We start from the raw sequence: 17223 nt of genomic DNA, 5'->3' as shown, positions 1-17223 counted from the left end.
ATAAAGTGTCTCTCATTCACTGCTGGTAGGAATGGTATTTGGTCCATCCTTTTGTGGAAAACACTATGGAAACTTCTCAAAAAATAAGGAATCAAGCTTCCATATGACCCAGAAATTCACTTCCTGGCATTGACTACAAGGACCCAAAAACTCTTATTCAAAAAAACACTATTCATAGAAGCACTATTCAAAATAGTCAAGATCTGGAAATACCCAAGTGTCCAAGAATGGATTACTGGAAAGTAGAAACTATGGTACCCATATACAATGCAATACTACTTGACTCTAAGAGAAGATGAAATCATGTAAGCTTACGACAGGGAGATTTGGATGGTAGGGAAGAGCTGAGGTGAGGCTGAGATCATGGTAGAGGGAAGTTCACTCTGGTGTGAGGGGATTGTGTGGAAATATCTCATGCTTCAAACCATACAATTGACAGCATCCTAAACCATGGTGCCTTAAAGTTAAATTAAAATATTATAACTATTCATAATAACAATAAATAACAAATGCTGGTGAGGGTATGGAAAACTGAAACTCTGGTGCACTTTTGGTGAAGATATCAAATATTTTACCTATAAATGAAAACAATATAGCAGGTCCTCTAAGGATTAAAAATCAAACACATGATGATATGATGTAGTGGTTGCTCTCGGAGTGTTAACCGAAAGAATTGAGAGCGGGATCTTATAGAAATACTGATGAACACATGTTTCCAGCATCAATGTCCAAATACCAAAAGGTGGGTAAAACCCGTTGTTTCATAAGCTAATAGGAATAAATTAACAAAGTGCAGCATATACATTCTGTAGACATATGATGGAATATTAGTCAGTCTTCAAAAGAAAGGAAAATCTGACACACATTACAGTGTGAGTGAACTTACAGATGTTGTGCTAAGTGAAACAAGCCAATTACAAAAGAACAATATATAATTTTTAAAAAGTTAAAAAGTAACAATAATATAATGATGCCAATCATATAAAGGCAATCACATTCACAAAGATGGAAATAGAAATATGATCTCAGGGGCTGGTGAAAAAGGAAGTTACTGTTTAGTAGGTATAGAGTGTCAGTTTAGTAAGATGAAAAGTTCTACAGTTGCTTACACAAGGACCTGAATGTAGTTAATGTCACTGACCATACTTTTAATTAGTAGTTACTGCAAGGGACAGAAAAAAAAGATGTCATTCAAGACAAAGGGCACACACATTTGGATTCTTAATAATGCCTCACTGAAAAGTGTATGATACTATAATACAATCACACCCGGGTTTGATTCTTCCACCCCTCTCGGACAGCCCAGCAAGCTACCGAGAGTATCCGCCTGCACAGCAGAGCCTGGCAAGCTCCCTGTGGCGTATTGGATATGCCAAAACTGTAATAACAAGTCTCACAATGGAGATGTTACTGGTCCCCGCTCGAGCAAATTGATGAACAATGGAAAGACAATGACAGTGACGGTGAGTGACAATCACACACTATTATAAAAGGGAGAAAAAGGGAAAAAATGATTAAGATGGGAAATTCCATGAGATTAACAGTCATCACAATTTAATATATATGTATATAAATTTAAAAGATTGAGGTACCAGACTGATAGTACAGCAAAAAGGTGATTTCCTTGCATGCAGTCAACCCAAGTTCAATCCCTACCACCCAATATGTTCCCCCAAGCCTGCCAGGATTGATTCTTCAGTGCAGAGCGAAGTAAGATTTGACCCAGAGACAAAGCAAAACAAAACAAAGATTTAAAATAAATATAAAATAAAATTTAAAAAATTAAAATTAAAGGAAGATCAGAGTTTTTTTTTTACCAGAAATACAAATGCCTCTGACATCATTAGATTCAAATATTGAAATTAGCAGCAGTTACAGAGTTATTGAAGAGGTCCTCCACATTGGTGCATGTCATTTGCAGATAAGGAGGCAGAGGACAGGGGCAGTGGCTGGATGACCTGAGCTAAGTTGCTGTCCCCTCACGGCAGAACCTGTCCTCCTTATTCTGGCCTCAGGGATAACTTCAGATATAGGGTAGCAGTCTGTTCATTAATTTTGGGGAGACAATGTTTCAACGATGGTCTCCAAAAAAGGATTTCAGAGAGAGTGAGAGACAGAGAATGAAAGAGAGAAAGAGAGAGAGATAGAGACAGACAGAGAGAGAGAGAGAAAAGTAGAGAGAGAAGTAAAGTGTCTACTATAGAGGCAGGCAAGAAGGTGTGGGGGGTGGGAGAGAAACTGGGGGACATTGGTGGTGGGAAATGCACACTGGTGAAGGGAGAGGGGTTGGAACATTATATGACTGAAACCCAATCACGAACAACTTTGTGACTGTGTATCTCACTGTGATTTGATTAAAAAAAATCAAGAAAAGAATCTTAGAATTTTACCTAAAAACAAATATAACTTCTTTTCAACAATATTCCAATTTTCAAAAATTTCTACCGTAGTCCATCTTTGGGAGATGTCCTTGAAAATGAACACAAGGCAGACTCACAGAGCGACACAAAGACAGAGAGTTTGTCCCTGAACTCTGCAGAAGCAGCTAGAGCTGTGGCCCTTCGAAAAACTTGCTCAAGAGAAAGAGTAAATCTTCAGATAATGACTTCTTGGGAAAATCCCTGAACTGGATCATCAATTCAAGTTGTCCCGCGGGCCTGTTTTCATCCTATTACTGGGGAGATGTGCACACAACCCACCTCACTAAATCACTTTACTTGAATCCTTCCTCCAAGCTAGGAAATGTCCTGGGGGATCCCTGAGGAACTTCTAGTTGCTTTCTGTTTTATGACTTAAATCTTTTACATCCTGATCAGTGGATGTATTTTTAGAATCTCCAGAACAGGATAGTCTTTGTGGCCAAAATAAAACATATCTGGTGTCTGAAAATCCCAACACAATTCTTCCACATCTTAAAAAACACAATAGAGGGGGGCCAGAGTGATACTACAGTGGTAGGGCTCTTGCTCTGCACATGATTGACCCAGATTTGACCCTCGAGAATTGTATAGGGTACCCAGGAACTCACCAGAAGCAATCCCTGAGCAGAGCCAGGAGAAAGTCCTGAGCACATTGGATGTGGCCCAAGTACCTAATTAATTAAATAAAGAAATCACAAGACCAGATAAGCACATTTCACCTAAGACTTGTCTAAAATTGCCTTTGTTTTATCTGAATGTCTTTTTGTTTGTTTGTTTTTTTGTTTTTTGGGTCACACCCGGCATTGCCCAGCAGTTACTCATGGCTCATGCACTCAGAAATTACACTGGGCGGTGCTCAGGGGAACGTATGGGATACTGGGAATCGAATCTGGGTTGACCCATGCAAGGCAAACGATCTACCCACTGTGCTATTGTTCCAGCCCCCTGTGATTATTTTTTTATTGCTATACAATGTGTTCGCTTTTTCCAAAGTTGTCTTGAATTTTAGGGGATAGTGGATTTGCTGAGCAAAGTGTGTATGAAAGAAAACAAAAGCATGGGAATTGCCTCCCTGATTTATTTATTTATTTTTATGTGAAAAACAAGTTTATAGTTTATTGGCTTTATTATGGTACACAAAAGTTCTGTGTCGTTGCTTGCAAGCTCTTCATGCTGAACTTGAAAGTGCAGGGCCAACCACAATGCCCAAAAGGAGAGAGAGAGAGGAGAAAGAGAGACAAACAGACAGACAGACAGAGACAGAATAAAAGTGCCTGCCATAGAGGCAGGCAGGGGGGTGGGGATGATGGGAGGGAATCTGGGGATACTGGTGCTTGGAAATGTACACTGGTGAAGGGATGGGTGTTGGAATACTGTATCACTTAAACCCAATCATGAACATCTTTGTAATGGTCTCTCTCACAGTGATTCAATTTAAAAGTTTTAAAAAGAAATAAAATATGCATAAATTTTTTTTTTAAAGTGCAGGGCTTGAGACATAGAATGGCTTGGTGCCATCGATGCAAACCTCAGACCACAAATTCAATCCCCAGTAATCCGCATATGTGCTGAGGCTCTGCTCTTTGGGACCCCAGGTGCTGTAATAGAGCACACCCCGCCTGGTGTACTGCAACCAGCTGTGGGTGTGAGCGCTGCAAGTGAACACGAAACAAGCACCACAGCCAGGATGGCCGGCTTTGGTGAGTAGCATGGCAAGCCCCAGTGAGCATCACAACTAAAACATGTGAGCCCCGAGAGAGCACCACAGCTAATATGCAGGCACTGATGCTAAGCATGAGAGCATCACAACCAGGGGTCAGCAACCCCAATGACAGCGACAAAGGGAAGAGACGACAGGGAGAAATAGCACAGGACTAGAATCCAAGGACATTTCTCTCTTACACCTTATGTATCCAAGCCACCTTCTGACCTGCTGGTTTAAGGGAATCTCTGAGGAATCTACACCGACATATCAATGTATGTATACACTGATACTTATTTATACACAGGAAAAAAATGTTTGGACAGATGTACATCAAACATTGGTGGGGAAATTGTTAATGCATTTCAATAAATGAATGATGTTAATTCACTTCTGTCTGCTACCCTATCTGCTTATCTTTATTTTCTGCTTACTGACATACAGTTTACAATTTTTCTATAATTTATCATTATATAAAATATACTATTTTCATTAAATCATTTTCCTTTGCTTTTAGGTTTATAGGAAATAGAAAAGTCAACTCTAACACAACAGATGAAGTAAAATACTAGCAGGAAGTTGTGGGACCTCCAAGGTCAGTGTGATGCAGTGTCCAGCAGGGAAATCAAGCAAATGTTGTATCCCTTCGTGGGTATGTATCAGGCTGAGCCAAGAGGACCATCCTGGGATTTAACCTGACCTATGTCATATGTCTCACTGTACCTTTTTTCAAATCAGCAGTGTTCAAGTATGCTGTAATGAGAGCTAGAAAAAAGAAATAAAATTTCTGCAACTCATTTTTGAAGAAAAATAGTCTTGTAAATATGATTAATTGTTTCCATGCTGCATGAATTAGCAACAAGGATTATTAAATATAGTCTGACCATCAAGGTCCCACTGAATAATGGTCAAGCTAGCCACAGAGATTTAGAAAGCACTTAGATTTAGATTTTGAAGCACTTATTTGAAGGGAAAATAAGTGCTAAGACTCAGTGACCATATCACAAGCAATGCATCAAACCAGATGTCCATTGTAAAGATCTTTCCCATGGAGCTAAAGTTATAAAGTTAAAATGAGAGTTCCAAAAAGGTGGCCATCATTCCTGCATTAAGATTTTCAACTGGTATTTAAGTATCATTTTTTAAAATTTCTTCACCCATCAGAGATTACCTTGAAATAAAGTATTATTTAGCTTATTTAGAACACTGACACATCACAGTTTTTTCAGTATGGACTTGTCAACATTTTACTTTCTCATTCTCTTCTCCAATACAAGCTCACATAATTAGTTTAGCTCATCTTCACTGAGAAATGCTTTAAAAGATGGGAATTATTTTATTTCATCGTATTGTCAGCCCAGTAGGATCACAGCAAATTTGATGGGAAATTTGCATAGAAGACCATCCCATGCTCAATGAGCCTAAACAATAACACAGAAAACTCAACTAGCTCCAACCAGCCCAGTAGATACTTAGACAATGGCTTTAGAAATGACTGCATGATACAATAATTACCACAAATTGACTCTTATGATCTTCAGTTTGATAATTCCATGTGTCTTTGTGTTGTAACAAACAATATGAAATAAATATGTTTGAGCCTACAAGTGGGCAGGCTGGGGTGGCAGGTGAGAAACTGGGGACATTTCTGGAGGGAAGTTAACACTCATGTGAGATTTGGTGTTGTAATATTTAATGCATAAATAAATGTATAAAAAAACTTGGTAAATCATGGTATTATAATTTTTTTTATAAAGGGAATTTGTTGGATACCATCAGGATCTAATTGTTGTTGGAAACAATGGGTGTAGGGCTCAAATAAATTAGAAACAGAATTTATAGAAATGCTAACTTTTGTATACCATAATATACAAATAAATTACCATTTTGGTAGAACTCAGAATGAATATCAGATGTTCAGAAGTGCTTTAGTTATATAAATCATTTATAATAAATATGATAATCTGCCTTTAAAAATATTGGTGTCTGTGATCCAAGCTAACTCTTGACTCTAGAGAAGTTTAAACCAAATAAGTGCCTCAAGTTTTTATATTGCAGTTTGCCCAAAGACAATATAGTCTTGGAACAGAGAGATAGCATAGGAGATAAAGCCTCTGCCTTATATTTTGCCAACCATATTTCAATAACTAGCACTACATATGGTGCCCCAAACACCACCAAAGGAGATTCCTAAGTACAGAATCAAGAGTAAGCCGAGAATGCCCGGCCAAAGAGGCGGGGTGGAATGGGGGGGGGGGGATGGGAGGAGGGATACTGGGATCATTGGTGGTTGAGAATGGGCACTGGTGGAGGGATGGGTACTCAATCATTGTAGAACTGAAACCCAAGCACAAAAATTTGTAAGTCTACAACTGTACCTCATGGTGTTTCACTAATAAAAATTTAAAAAAATAAGAGTAAGTCCTAAGTGTTTCTGAGGGTGGCAAAAAAACAATAATAGCCATAATAATAATAATGTGATCAAATTACTCATAAAATTCTACATAAATTTTATTCCAACCCATGCTAAACTCACTCTGATATTTCTCACAAAACCTATTCTACAGGTCAATTATCAAAGAAAACCACTGAAAACTTATATATCTTTCCAAGAGCAAATATACCCCAGTCCTTATTTTTCTTATGCTGAAAGCAAGCTAGTCATTATTTATTAAAACTTTCAAAACAGCAGCTTCATAAAAAGAAAAATTCTGATTTCCAACTATCATTTCTACAAAAAGTAATTCTGCCAAATCTAAAAACTGCTAGATCCTTGCTCTAGAGCTTCTCACAAAACAGATTCCAAGAAAAAAAAAATCTTATCCAATTCTAAAACCCTAAATTCACATGAAGTGTACAGAAGCTAAAGATAGAAAACATATGATGCTGACATATTTCCTTGAACCCACAGACACGTGTAGACAGATGGTGAGAAAGAAACCCAATCACATTTGGGCAGGCAGATCAGATTCTCAAAGACTAAAAATTCTGCATAATAGCTATTACTCCAAATATTATCCTACACATCTGGTCATCTTACCAAAAGTCATGAGTAAATAATGAGTTGGATGATTTACCTTTCCTATACTGAGACCCAGGGATCTCAAAGTCCCTCTACTGATGCAACACAAATAATAATAATAAAAATTGACTTAACTTCTCAAGCACACAAGTGTCCCAGAATTTTATACAAAGAACATACAAATGCAAAATAAGCCCACACAGTGAACGACAGTGAGTGAAAATGGAATTCATCACGTTTAGCCACAAAGCAAGATAAACCCCCAAAGTAACTGACAATGAGTTAAAATAAAATTCTATAAGTTTAGTCACCAACTTCCTTCCAAAATTTTTAGAGTATTTTCCCTTTATGGCCCGGCTCCAAAACTTATGATATGCTCAAATATTTTATGCACTCAATACACCTTACTCTTCCTTAACAGTGCTGTGTCCCAAATGTTCACACCACATCACTCCAATCCAGTTGTGTATGTCTCAGTGTCTGCATTTTGTCATCCTCTCTTTGCTGACCTAGAAGAATCTATATTCCTCAAAATATCACATGTAACACTACTAGGTTAATATTTTTTTTATTTTATTTATTTATTTTGCTTTTTGAGTCACACTCAGTGATGCTCAGGGGTTACTCCTGGCTCTGTGCTCAGGAATTACTCCTAATGGTGCTTGTGGAACCATATGGGATTCTGGGGATTGAACCTGGGTTGGCCACATGCAAGGCAAATGCCCTACCCACTGTACTATCACTCCGGCCCCAGTTAACATTTTTAAAATGCTTTTTTCATTAGATAATTTTCTGACTCAAGACTATACAAAGATTCCCTCCTGTCTATTGGCTCAAATCCAAATGCCCACACTAAGATTTTGAAACTTCTATTACCCGACCTTGACTCACTTCTAAATGGGCCTGGCCTTCTCCTTAGCAAATACTGTTTTTAATCCCAGCTCTGCCATTTACTCCTCCTGTGACTTTAGGCAAGTTACTTAAATTCCCTGAGCTCCAGAAAACTCCCTTGGAAATGGAAATAATAAAATCTGTCTTGCTAGGTTATTACAAAGATTCAATCTAATGTCTAACATTGTGGGTTAGTACAGCTCATTATATTTTCATTTCTTTGTGTGTATTAGTCCCCATCCATGCCTTGTCTCTAAAAAAGAGAAAACAAAATTCTGCCTTCCAAGGCTGATCTTAAGACTTTCTTTTTTCTGCCTGGAGTCTTTCCATACATTGTAACCCATAGGAATAGTGGTTTTCTGATTATTAAAAATATGTTGATCCAGTAAGACTACTGTCTTAGAGCAAGAAAATTATGCAGCTTTGGGAAATATATAAAATGAAGAGTGTATCTTCCTACCTAGGAAAAATGCAAATACTCCAAGTACAAAAATCACTGTAAAAGTATCTTTTCACTTTCGGTCCCAAAAAATGTATCACTGACCCCAGAAATTTTGATAATACATTAATATTGTTCAAAGCCAGGCCCATCTTCTTTTATTTTCTTAATGGGCTTTTTTTGGGGGGAGGGTCACACCTGGCGATGCTCAGGGGTTACTCCTGGCTCTGCACTCAGGAATTACTCCTGGCAGTGCTCAGGGGGCCATATGGGATGCTGGAAATCGAACCCCAAGTTGGCCCCATGCAAGGCAAACTCCCTATCGACTGTGCCATCACTCCAGCCCCAGACCCATCTTCTCACCAAATTTTCTTTTGTTATGTCATGTACAGAGTTCCTTTTCCCTACCCCAAACCATAAGCTTTTAATAGAGAGAAATGTAATCTATAATCTACCTCTGTGTCCTAAAATCCTCTAATAACATTCCCAACTGTTAAATTATCCTAAACTATCATTAATAAATAGTGCTGGAAAGATACGTGGGTAGGTAGGTGGGTGGGTGGATAAATGGATAAATTTTCCTGACAAGGAGATTTTTAAAAATCAATTATCTGTAACTAATATTTTGTTGTGCTTTGTAATAAAAAGACTAAGATGTTTAGCCAATGCCTCCAAGTTGTAGACCAGCATGATGTCTATGGCACTTCAATGTTGATTTGGGGGTGTGGGGGTTGTTTGTTTGGTTGTTTTTTTAGTTTTGGTTGGTTTGTGGGTTTATTTGTGTAGGGTAGTTAATTCTATCACTGCAGTTCTTAAGGATCCCTCCATGACATTAAATTATTTAATAAATGTTCTTAAAAGATCTTTAGACAAAAAAGTTCCATTTTTTAAAGTAGCACTTGATCTTTCACAGTGGAATAATAAAGACTTCCCTGCTTGCTCTTTGGCTGAAGTAACCTTGGCCGAATGCATTTTGATCGTCCACCTGGGCTGCCAGATAGCGGGTAAAGAAAACACAGCAGCCAGTAAAGGGAGTCGTGCTCTCTGAGTAGAAACATTTGAGAACACTGCCAATCACCAACTTTTCACTGTTATAGTACATACATTTGCTATAAGGTCTGTCCCTGTAGGTCAATAAAATTGATCCACAATATTTCCTAAGAAATAAAGCAAGATTTTAACAAAAAATACTTCGAAAAGGAAAACAAATACAGTAAGTGATTCAAATCAAAAGTTAAAGTATGAATTAATTTTTACAAATAAGCCGTAACATTTTTGTTTGATTTGGGAGTTTGGGGGTACTCTGGGTCACACCCAGCAATGCTTAGAGTTTATTCCTGGCTCTGTATTCAAGGATCACACCTGACAGGGCTTAGAGAACCATATAGAGCTCTAGGGATCAAACCCAAGTTGATTAGAAGCAAGGCGAGCTCCCTGCCTGCTGTATGATCTCTAGCCCCCAAGTAATAACATTTTAAAGATGTATCTTTAGTTATTTGATAGTAACACATTTGAAGGAAAGTAATAAGTCAGAATCCTGCTTTTCCTTCACCAGAAAGTGCTGTTCCCACACTCCAGTCTGCAGCTGTGCGTACCGTCTAGGTGAAATGCTGGCATAGAGAAAAAGTGCCTGGTACATTTCTCATCTCTCAGTCAACAGTTCTGCCCCCAGTTCAGTGATCTCAATAGAGCCTTCTTTTCATCCACAGGCCACGATAAGAAAGCATCTAATAAAAAATCACCTAATAAAGTGTTTCTTAAAAAAAAAATAAAAGAAAGAAAAAAAAAGTTCATACTTTAACTTTTGATTTGAATCACTGTATTTGTTTTCCTTTTCGAAGTATTTTTTTGTTAAAATCTTGCTTCTTTGGGATCTCAGATGCTTTCTAGCAAATGCACCTTTTCCTGTTTCTATTTTAAGAACAGAAGTGAAAATCCCTTTAGTGGGAAGATGTTTTATTTTTGCTCTTAGAGGCAGTTCGTATTCATTACTTCATTCCTCTAAGTCCCTGTGGGCTATTTAAGTGCTGATGATGCCTATACCTTATTTATTTCTGGTAAAGGTAAAGGTAAAGGCCCTCCCGTTGATCGTCGATTTGCTCTAGCGGGCCCAGTAACGTCTCCATTGGAGATTTTGTTGTTACTGTGTCTGGCATATCGAATACTCTCGGTAGCTTGCCGGGCTCTCCGAGAGGGGTCGAGGAATCGAACTTGGGTCGGCCATGTTGGCCGCGTGTAAGGCGAACGCCCTACCCGCTGTGCTATCGCTCCAGCCCGTATTTATTTCTGAATCAACAAATATTTACTCTGTGCCTAGTTAAGTGTCGGATACTACACAAGATGTTCAAGATGTGCTAGAGTCCTTCCCCACGAGGATTATTATTAGTTATGGAAAACTGCAAGTCTAATAAATATGCCACCAAAAGAAAAATGGATAGTATAATGAGAAGGATAGGCCACTAAGGGACTAGAGTCCTCATTTAGGTCCTTTAGAATATGTAAGACCACCTAAAAGTGTATTTACCACAAAATTTGATAAGATGATAGAAGTAAGATAGAATTAGAGGGGTAAATAAATTCAAGGCATGGAAACTGAGGTTTTTGGGTACAAAACTACCCTATAAGAAGACTGAAAGAGAGAACCAGCCTACATTATAACAAGGAATTAAAAGAAGTTTTGATACCTCTACACATCGAATGATATTAACGCATACCCTCTGAAAGTCTCTGATATAGTAAACTAATGAAAATTCACTTTCTAAAAGAGGCATAAAGAAATTCTGTTGCAAGCATTTGAATGAGGGGCTGAGGGAACAAGGTGATGTAAAAGATATAGGTCAGGGAGATTCTGCAGAATAGAAAATGCAAATGCATGTTTGAAATCCTACTGGCAAGATAAAACAAGGCATGTGTATATACAAAATACTGGTTAAACTCCACAAGAAGAAAACATCCAACCCCATCCAAAAATGGGGCAATGAAATGAACAGAAACTTTCTCAAAGAAGAAATCCGAATGGCAAAAAAGCACATGAGAAAATGCTCTACATCATTAATCATCAGGGAGATGCAGATCAAAACCACAATGAGATACCATCTCACACCTCAGAGACTGGCCCACATTCAAAAGAACAAAAGCAACCGATGCTGGCGTGGATGTGGCGAGAAAGGGACACTCCTTCACTGTTGGTGGGAATGTCGACTGGTTCAGCCCTTCTGGAAAACAGTATGGACGATTCTCAAAAAATGAGAAATTGAGCTCCCATTTGACCCAGTAATACTACTCCTGGGAATATATCCCAGAGAGGCAAAAATGTATAGTCGAAGTGACATCTGCACTTGTTTGTTCACTGCAGCACTCTTTACAATAGCCAGAAACTGGAAGAAACCTGAATGCCCAAGAACAGATGACTGGTTAAAGAAACTTTGGTACATCTACACAATGGAGTACTATGTAGCTGTTAGAAAAAATGAAGTCATGAAATTTACATACAAGTGGTACAATATGGAAAGTATCATGCTAAGCGAAATGAGTCAGAAAGAGAGGGATAGACATAGAAAGATTGCATTCATCTGGGGGATATAAAGTAACAAAGTATGAGATTAATACCCAAGAATAGCTGAGATCAGCACCAGGAGGATTACTCCATAACTTAGAGGCCAGCCGGGTATCCTAGAGGAAAGGGCAGTTCAGATAGAGAAGGGAGCACCAAATAAAGGATGTTTGGAGGATCCTCCCAGGAGGGGAGATGCATGTCGAAAGTAGACTATGGACTGAACATGTTTGCCACTCAATGCCTCTTTTGCAGACCACAACACCCAAAAGGAGAGAGAGAACACAGGGGATTGCCCTGCCACAGAGACAGGGGGGATGGGGGGATGGGGGTGGGAGGGATATTATCTATGGTGGTGGAAAATGGGCACTGGTGGAGGGATGGGTATCTGATCATTGTATAATTGAAACCAAAGCACAAAAAATTGTAAATCTACAACTTTAAAAAAAATAAAAATAAAATAAAGGGAAAAATAAATAAATAAAAAAAAAACAAGGCATGTGTGGCTTTTTCAAATCCCAAATTTCAAATCACCTACAGCTTTGTAAGGCGAGGCAGGCTCTCTCGTGCTGGGTCAGCATCCAAGCACGTGGCAGGGGTGTGGAAAATGGTGGATGAACCTTTGGTCTCAACCTGTCTCAGGGAAACTGTGTGGTTCTGATGAATGAAAGAGCGTCATGAAAGAAGGCACAGCAGTGTATATTATTGAGTAGCAACAATAACAAAGAGATGCTGGTGAGAGAGCCTCCTCAGGAAGAATGAGGGTACAACTGAGAGAAGAAAGGGGTCCCCCGAGATCACTTGTCATTTCTCACGAGGATCGCCCTAGATTTCATTTCTAGAGTTCTCCACTCAGAACGTGAGTGAAGACAGAACACAGGCTCTAATCATGCCGATCTCCCTGTGGAGTCAGTGCAGAATGGCACAGCCACCCAAGAACAGGAGTCAAAGGCGCTAGAAGGTCTGTGTCCTGTCACCTGCCACCATAATCCTGTTACTCACACAGGGGGAAATTTAATACAACCTCTCTGAACCTCTGACTTGCCAACTTCAAAGGGGATGACAATGACTCCTTGCAGGTGTTTGCAAGGCGTTGAAAAGAGTAAGTTTCAACATGATGGCTGCTTCTTGCCTATTTGCAAAGCATAACACCCAAAAGGAGAGAGAAAGAGGAAATGTGCCTGCCACAGAAGCAGAGGGTGGGAAGAGGTGGGGCTTGGGGGGAGGGATACTGGGAACACTGGTGGTTGGAGAATGGGCACTGGTGGAGGGATGGGTACTCGAGCACTGTTTGATTGAAACAAAATCATGAAAATTTGAAAGTCTGTAACTGTATCTCATGATGATTCATTAAAATAAAAATTAAAAAGAAAATAAATAAATAAAAATAATAAGAGTATGATGAGAAGTGCCTGCCATATCCCTAGGTGTAGAGCAGGCCTTGAAGCAGACGGGCTCTCACTGTGTAGCCTCTGGCTCTTTGCCTCCGAGCACCAGGACATAGAAGGAGTTCGTAATAAGGAAGGTGGACTAAGAAAGCTTTTCTCATTAGACCTAGATGCCTTGGGAGCTACTTTGTTGACCGAATTCTTCCAGAGGCAGAAAGCAAATAAATGATCTTAGCTGCCAGAGAGGTGTTTGGCTTTTATTTCGCAGCTAATATTCACAGGAAGAGCAGGACTACGACAATATGGCAATTGATTAAATATTCGTGGAGAGGCTTGTTTTCCAAAACAAGTGTATCAGCAAGATGTCAGAGTATGCAAGTGTGTGGGAACACACATGTGAGCATGTGCAGGGAGAGAAAAGTCCTCTATTACACGGAGTCATAGAATCAGGGTGTTCACCTTCAATTACTCATCAGAGGCTTCCTAGCCTAATCCAGATAACAGCAACCTTGGTCTGCAGTTTGATTTTGCTAACGTATCTGTTGCACTGCTTTATTTGCTCCCTTGGTAGTTCTTTCCGCATTTGCATGAAAGCAAGTTCGGGTAGGGGTCCTCGCTTGGGTCTGAGGGTCTCTCCTTTTCCTCTTTCTAATCTAGTTTCAATTAACACTGCTGCTTCCTATGGAAGAATGAACTTCCTAACTCCCGAAATAGGAAATTAATAGCCCCTCTAAAAGGAACATAAACCAAATAAGCTGATGAAGCCAAATCAGCCAAATCCTAAATTATATTGTTCAGAAGAGTTTCCTTCAAATTTTGTGACAATAAGGGCCCCATTCAGAACTTTCATGACTGAAAACATGAATATCCTGCTTATCTCTGAGCTTGCTCTTTCCCAGAGAGGTGCCATGCTCCATAAGCAAACAATCCTTCCAACATTCCCTGGAAACTCAGTAAAAAAGATCAGTAAATTTTCTCATTTTACTGGAGTAAATAACTATCACTTATACAATGACCCAAAAGCAAAAGTCTAAAATAAGATGCAACAATAGAGAGAAATTTATACTTACTTTCATTCTTTTAAAGAAAGAAGCTGTATATTTTAGAGAAAAATTTTTTAGAGAAAAAAAATTTCCCTAGGGGTCAAAGCAATTATATAGCTGGTAGGGTGTTTGACTTGCATGTGGCCAACCTGGGTTTGATATCTAGCAACCCCTTGGTCCTCCAAGTCTGTCAAGATTGATCCCTGAAGGGACGGAGCAATAGTACAGAGGGTAGGACATTTGTCTCGCACAAGGTCAACCAGGTTCAATCCCAGCATCCCATATGGTCCCCCAAGCATTGCCATGAGTAATTCCTAAACGCAGATCCAGAAATAATTCCTGAGCATTGCTGGGTGTGATCCAAAAAACAAAAGCAAAAAAAAAAAAGATTGATTCCTGAGTGCAGAGCCAGGAGTAAACCCTCAGCACAGTCAATTGTGACTCAAAAACACAACAAAACAAAATTACCTTAGTTCCAGATCATCTTAATTTGGATTAAACTACAATGTAAAAGACAAGATGATGAGTGTATCCACGAGAGAAGGAGAGAAAAAGAGAAGATGGTTAAAAAAAAAAGAACTACTCTACTGGCTTATTCTCGTGAGATTATCCCAAATTTGATAATCTCATCAAAACTCAAAGACTTGAAGAAAACTATTTTATGAAACTTCATAAAGAGTTGTGTATTATGTTTGACACAAGGTGAAACCTAGCCAATAGACTTGGGGACAGTGACAGAGGGATGGTGGCAGAGAGAGAAGATCAGGGAAGATGTTTATTCTAGAACACAAGATCAGACTTCCTCCGTTCTTACCAAATCTATAGGAGAGGAGCCCAGGAAAATGTGGGCAACAAGTTTTTTTAAGCAGTCAATAAATGTAAAATCAAGTAAAATATTTCCCACAAACTATATGTCCTCTTCTTTTTTAATTGCATTTATAAATTTTACATTCTCTCTCGGGTTTCTTTCCTTGAGTAATGGGTACACAACAGTCATTCAAAGTCACATAAACAACAAAACACTGTCCTCCTGTTGTTCATCGATTTGCTCGAGCGGGCCCAGTAACGTCTCCATTGTGAGAATTGTTGTTACTGTGTTTGGCATACTGAATACTCTCGGTAGCTTGCCAGCCTCTCTGAGAGGGGCAGAGGAATCGAACCTGGCTCGGCCAGGCTGGCTGCATGCAAGGCAAACGCCCTACCGCTGTGCTATCACTCCAGCCCAAAGTCACATAAAAATGAGGATTTTTCTTGCTTATGTGAAATTCTTCTTAATTGGCCAAAGGTCATTCATTACTGATTTTCACTAGAGCCCACAAAAAAACTCTTTATCTTTTATAAAACCAACAATTTCTTAGGGATACTAGAGAAAAAAATCTATGCGAAAAGCCTCTGCTCATTCAACACTCAGTTACCTTTGCAATGTTTGAAGGCATAAAAAAGCATCACACCTTCCAATTATGATTTTATTTCCAAGTAATTTGTTCTCAGATAGGAACCCAGCTTATGAAACAGTCTGCAAAAGTCTATGCCTATTCAGGCATAAATTAGGCAACATGCTTATTGATTGTTGTACAAACATCACTGACTTAATACTGTCATTAAACAGTCTATAAAACAAGACAACAGTCACCAACACAACGCAGGTTAGCAATTCCAAAAGCAACCCACCTACTTAAGCAGGGTTCAAAGAAATAAAGTTAAGGAGGAGAGACGGAGAGCACTTCTAAATCAATATACAGCCCTAGTGAATCTTTTTTTTATGAACTCTAAAGATAGATTTAATCTATTTTAAAGATGATTTTTTATTTTTTAATTTTTATTAGTGAAACACCATGAATTGTAGACTTACAAATTTTTGTGCTTGGGTTTCAGTTATACAATGATCAAGTACCCATCCCTCCACCAGTGCCCAGCCCTAGTGAAACTTAAGGCTCGGTTCCTTTTCAGAGACCTTAAAAGTTGTCAAGTTCCCATCGCAAGTGCTATCCACCTCATTCCTGAAACATTTGGAATCATTTGTGGGACAATCATTCATAGTGGTTGAAAACCTCCCTTAGCAAGGATGTGTAGTTTCTATGTAAATCACAGACAGATGCACTCCAAACCAAGATTAACAAGTCTAACAGAATGATTCTCTCCTCCGTGAATGAATTATAGTGGATACCGTGCAGGTATTGGACCTGAAGAGGAATCGGCAACGTGTTTCTCTGTTTGCTCTATTGCATGCACCAGAAATCAAAATGCACTTTCCCATCAGAGTCACCTGCTCTGGGTTGAATCCACCCAGTTGAAGAGGTAGGGGAGGGGGGAGGGGATGAGGACTCACCATTTGACTGCTGTACCAGTAGAGTGAGGATCCCTTCAGCACCACCCAGAACTTTTTCCATTTGTTGCTTAGGAAAGTTCCCTTTTCTTTTTTCTTATAGAGCCACCCTTGGCAGTCAGCGTGCCCCAGGTCTTTACAGGAAATCCTCCTCCGACTCATGGTGAAAAAACCTGCAATGATCCACATGGAAAGGAGGATAAAGTAATGAACGCCCTGGTCTACGGGGCAGAGGGAGAGCCAGCCCTCAGTTTACCAACTCGGGGGTGAAATGTTTACCAGAATGCATGCAAAGTCAAATGCAAAGCCAAAAACGTCAAAGAAGAGAGACATGTGTCTATTTTGTTGTTTAAAGTTATTTGGTAGAAGGTACCAGCTATGCGCCCCCCCCCCCTCCCCACACACACACACCCCACCGCCAGGAAACAGTGAGACTGCA

The 17223-nt window shown here is 39.3% G+C and overlaps 1 protein-coding gene across 1 annotated transcript in view; it reads right to left on the bottom strand.

Moving 5' to 3' along the window:
- The window catches only part of IPCEF1 (interaction protein for cytohesin exchange factors 1), a 110798-nt gene that overhangs the window by 82961 nt on the left and 10614 nt on the right, over window positions 1-17223 (bottom strand). Inside the window, exon 3 of the mRNA XM_056126315.1 lies at window positions 16788-16957. Within this exon, the coding sequence (XP_055982290.1) occupies window positions 16788-16957 (170 nt within the window). The remainder of the gene's footprint in view (window positions 1-16787; window positions 16958-17223) is intronic.

This window comes from Sorex fumeus, unplaced genomic scaffold, assembly GCF_029834395.1.
Source record: "Sorex fumeus unplaced genomic scaffold, SorFum_2.1 ptg000061l, whole genome shotgun sequence".
NCBI lineage: Eukaryota > Metazoa > Chordata > Mammalia > Eulipotyphla > Soricidae > Sorex > Sorex fumeus.
The sequence above is the reverse complement of the archived record's forward strand: the minus strand, read 5'-3'. Positions and strand labels throughout refer to the sequence as shown.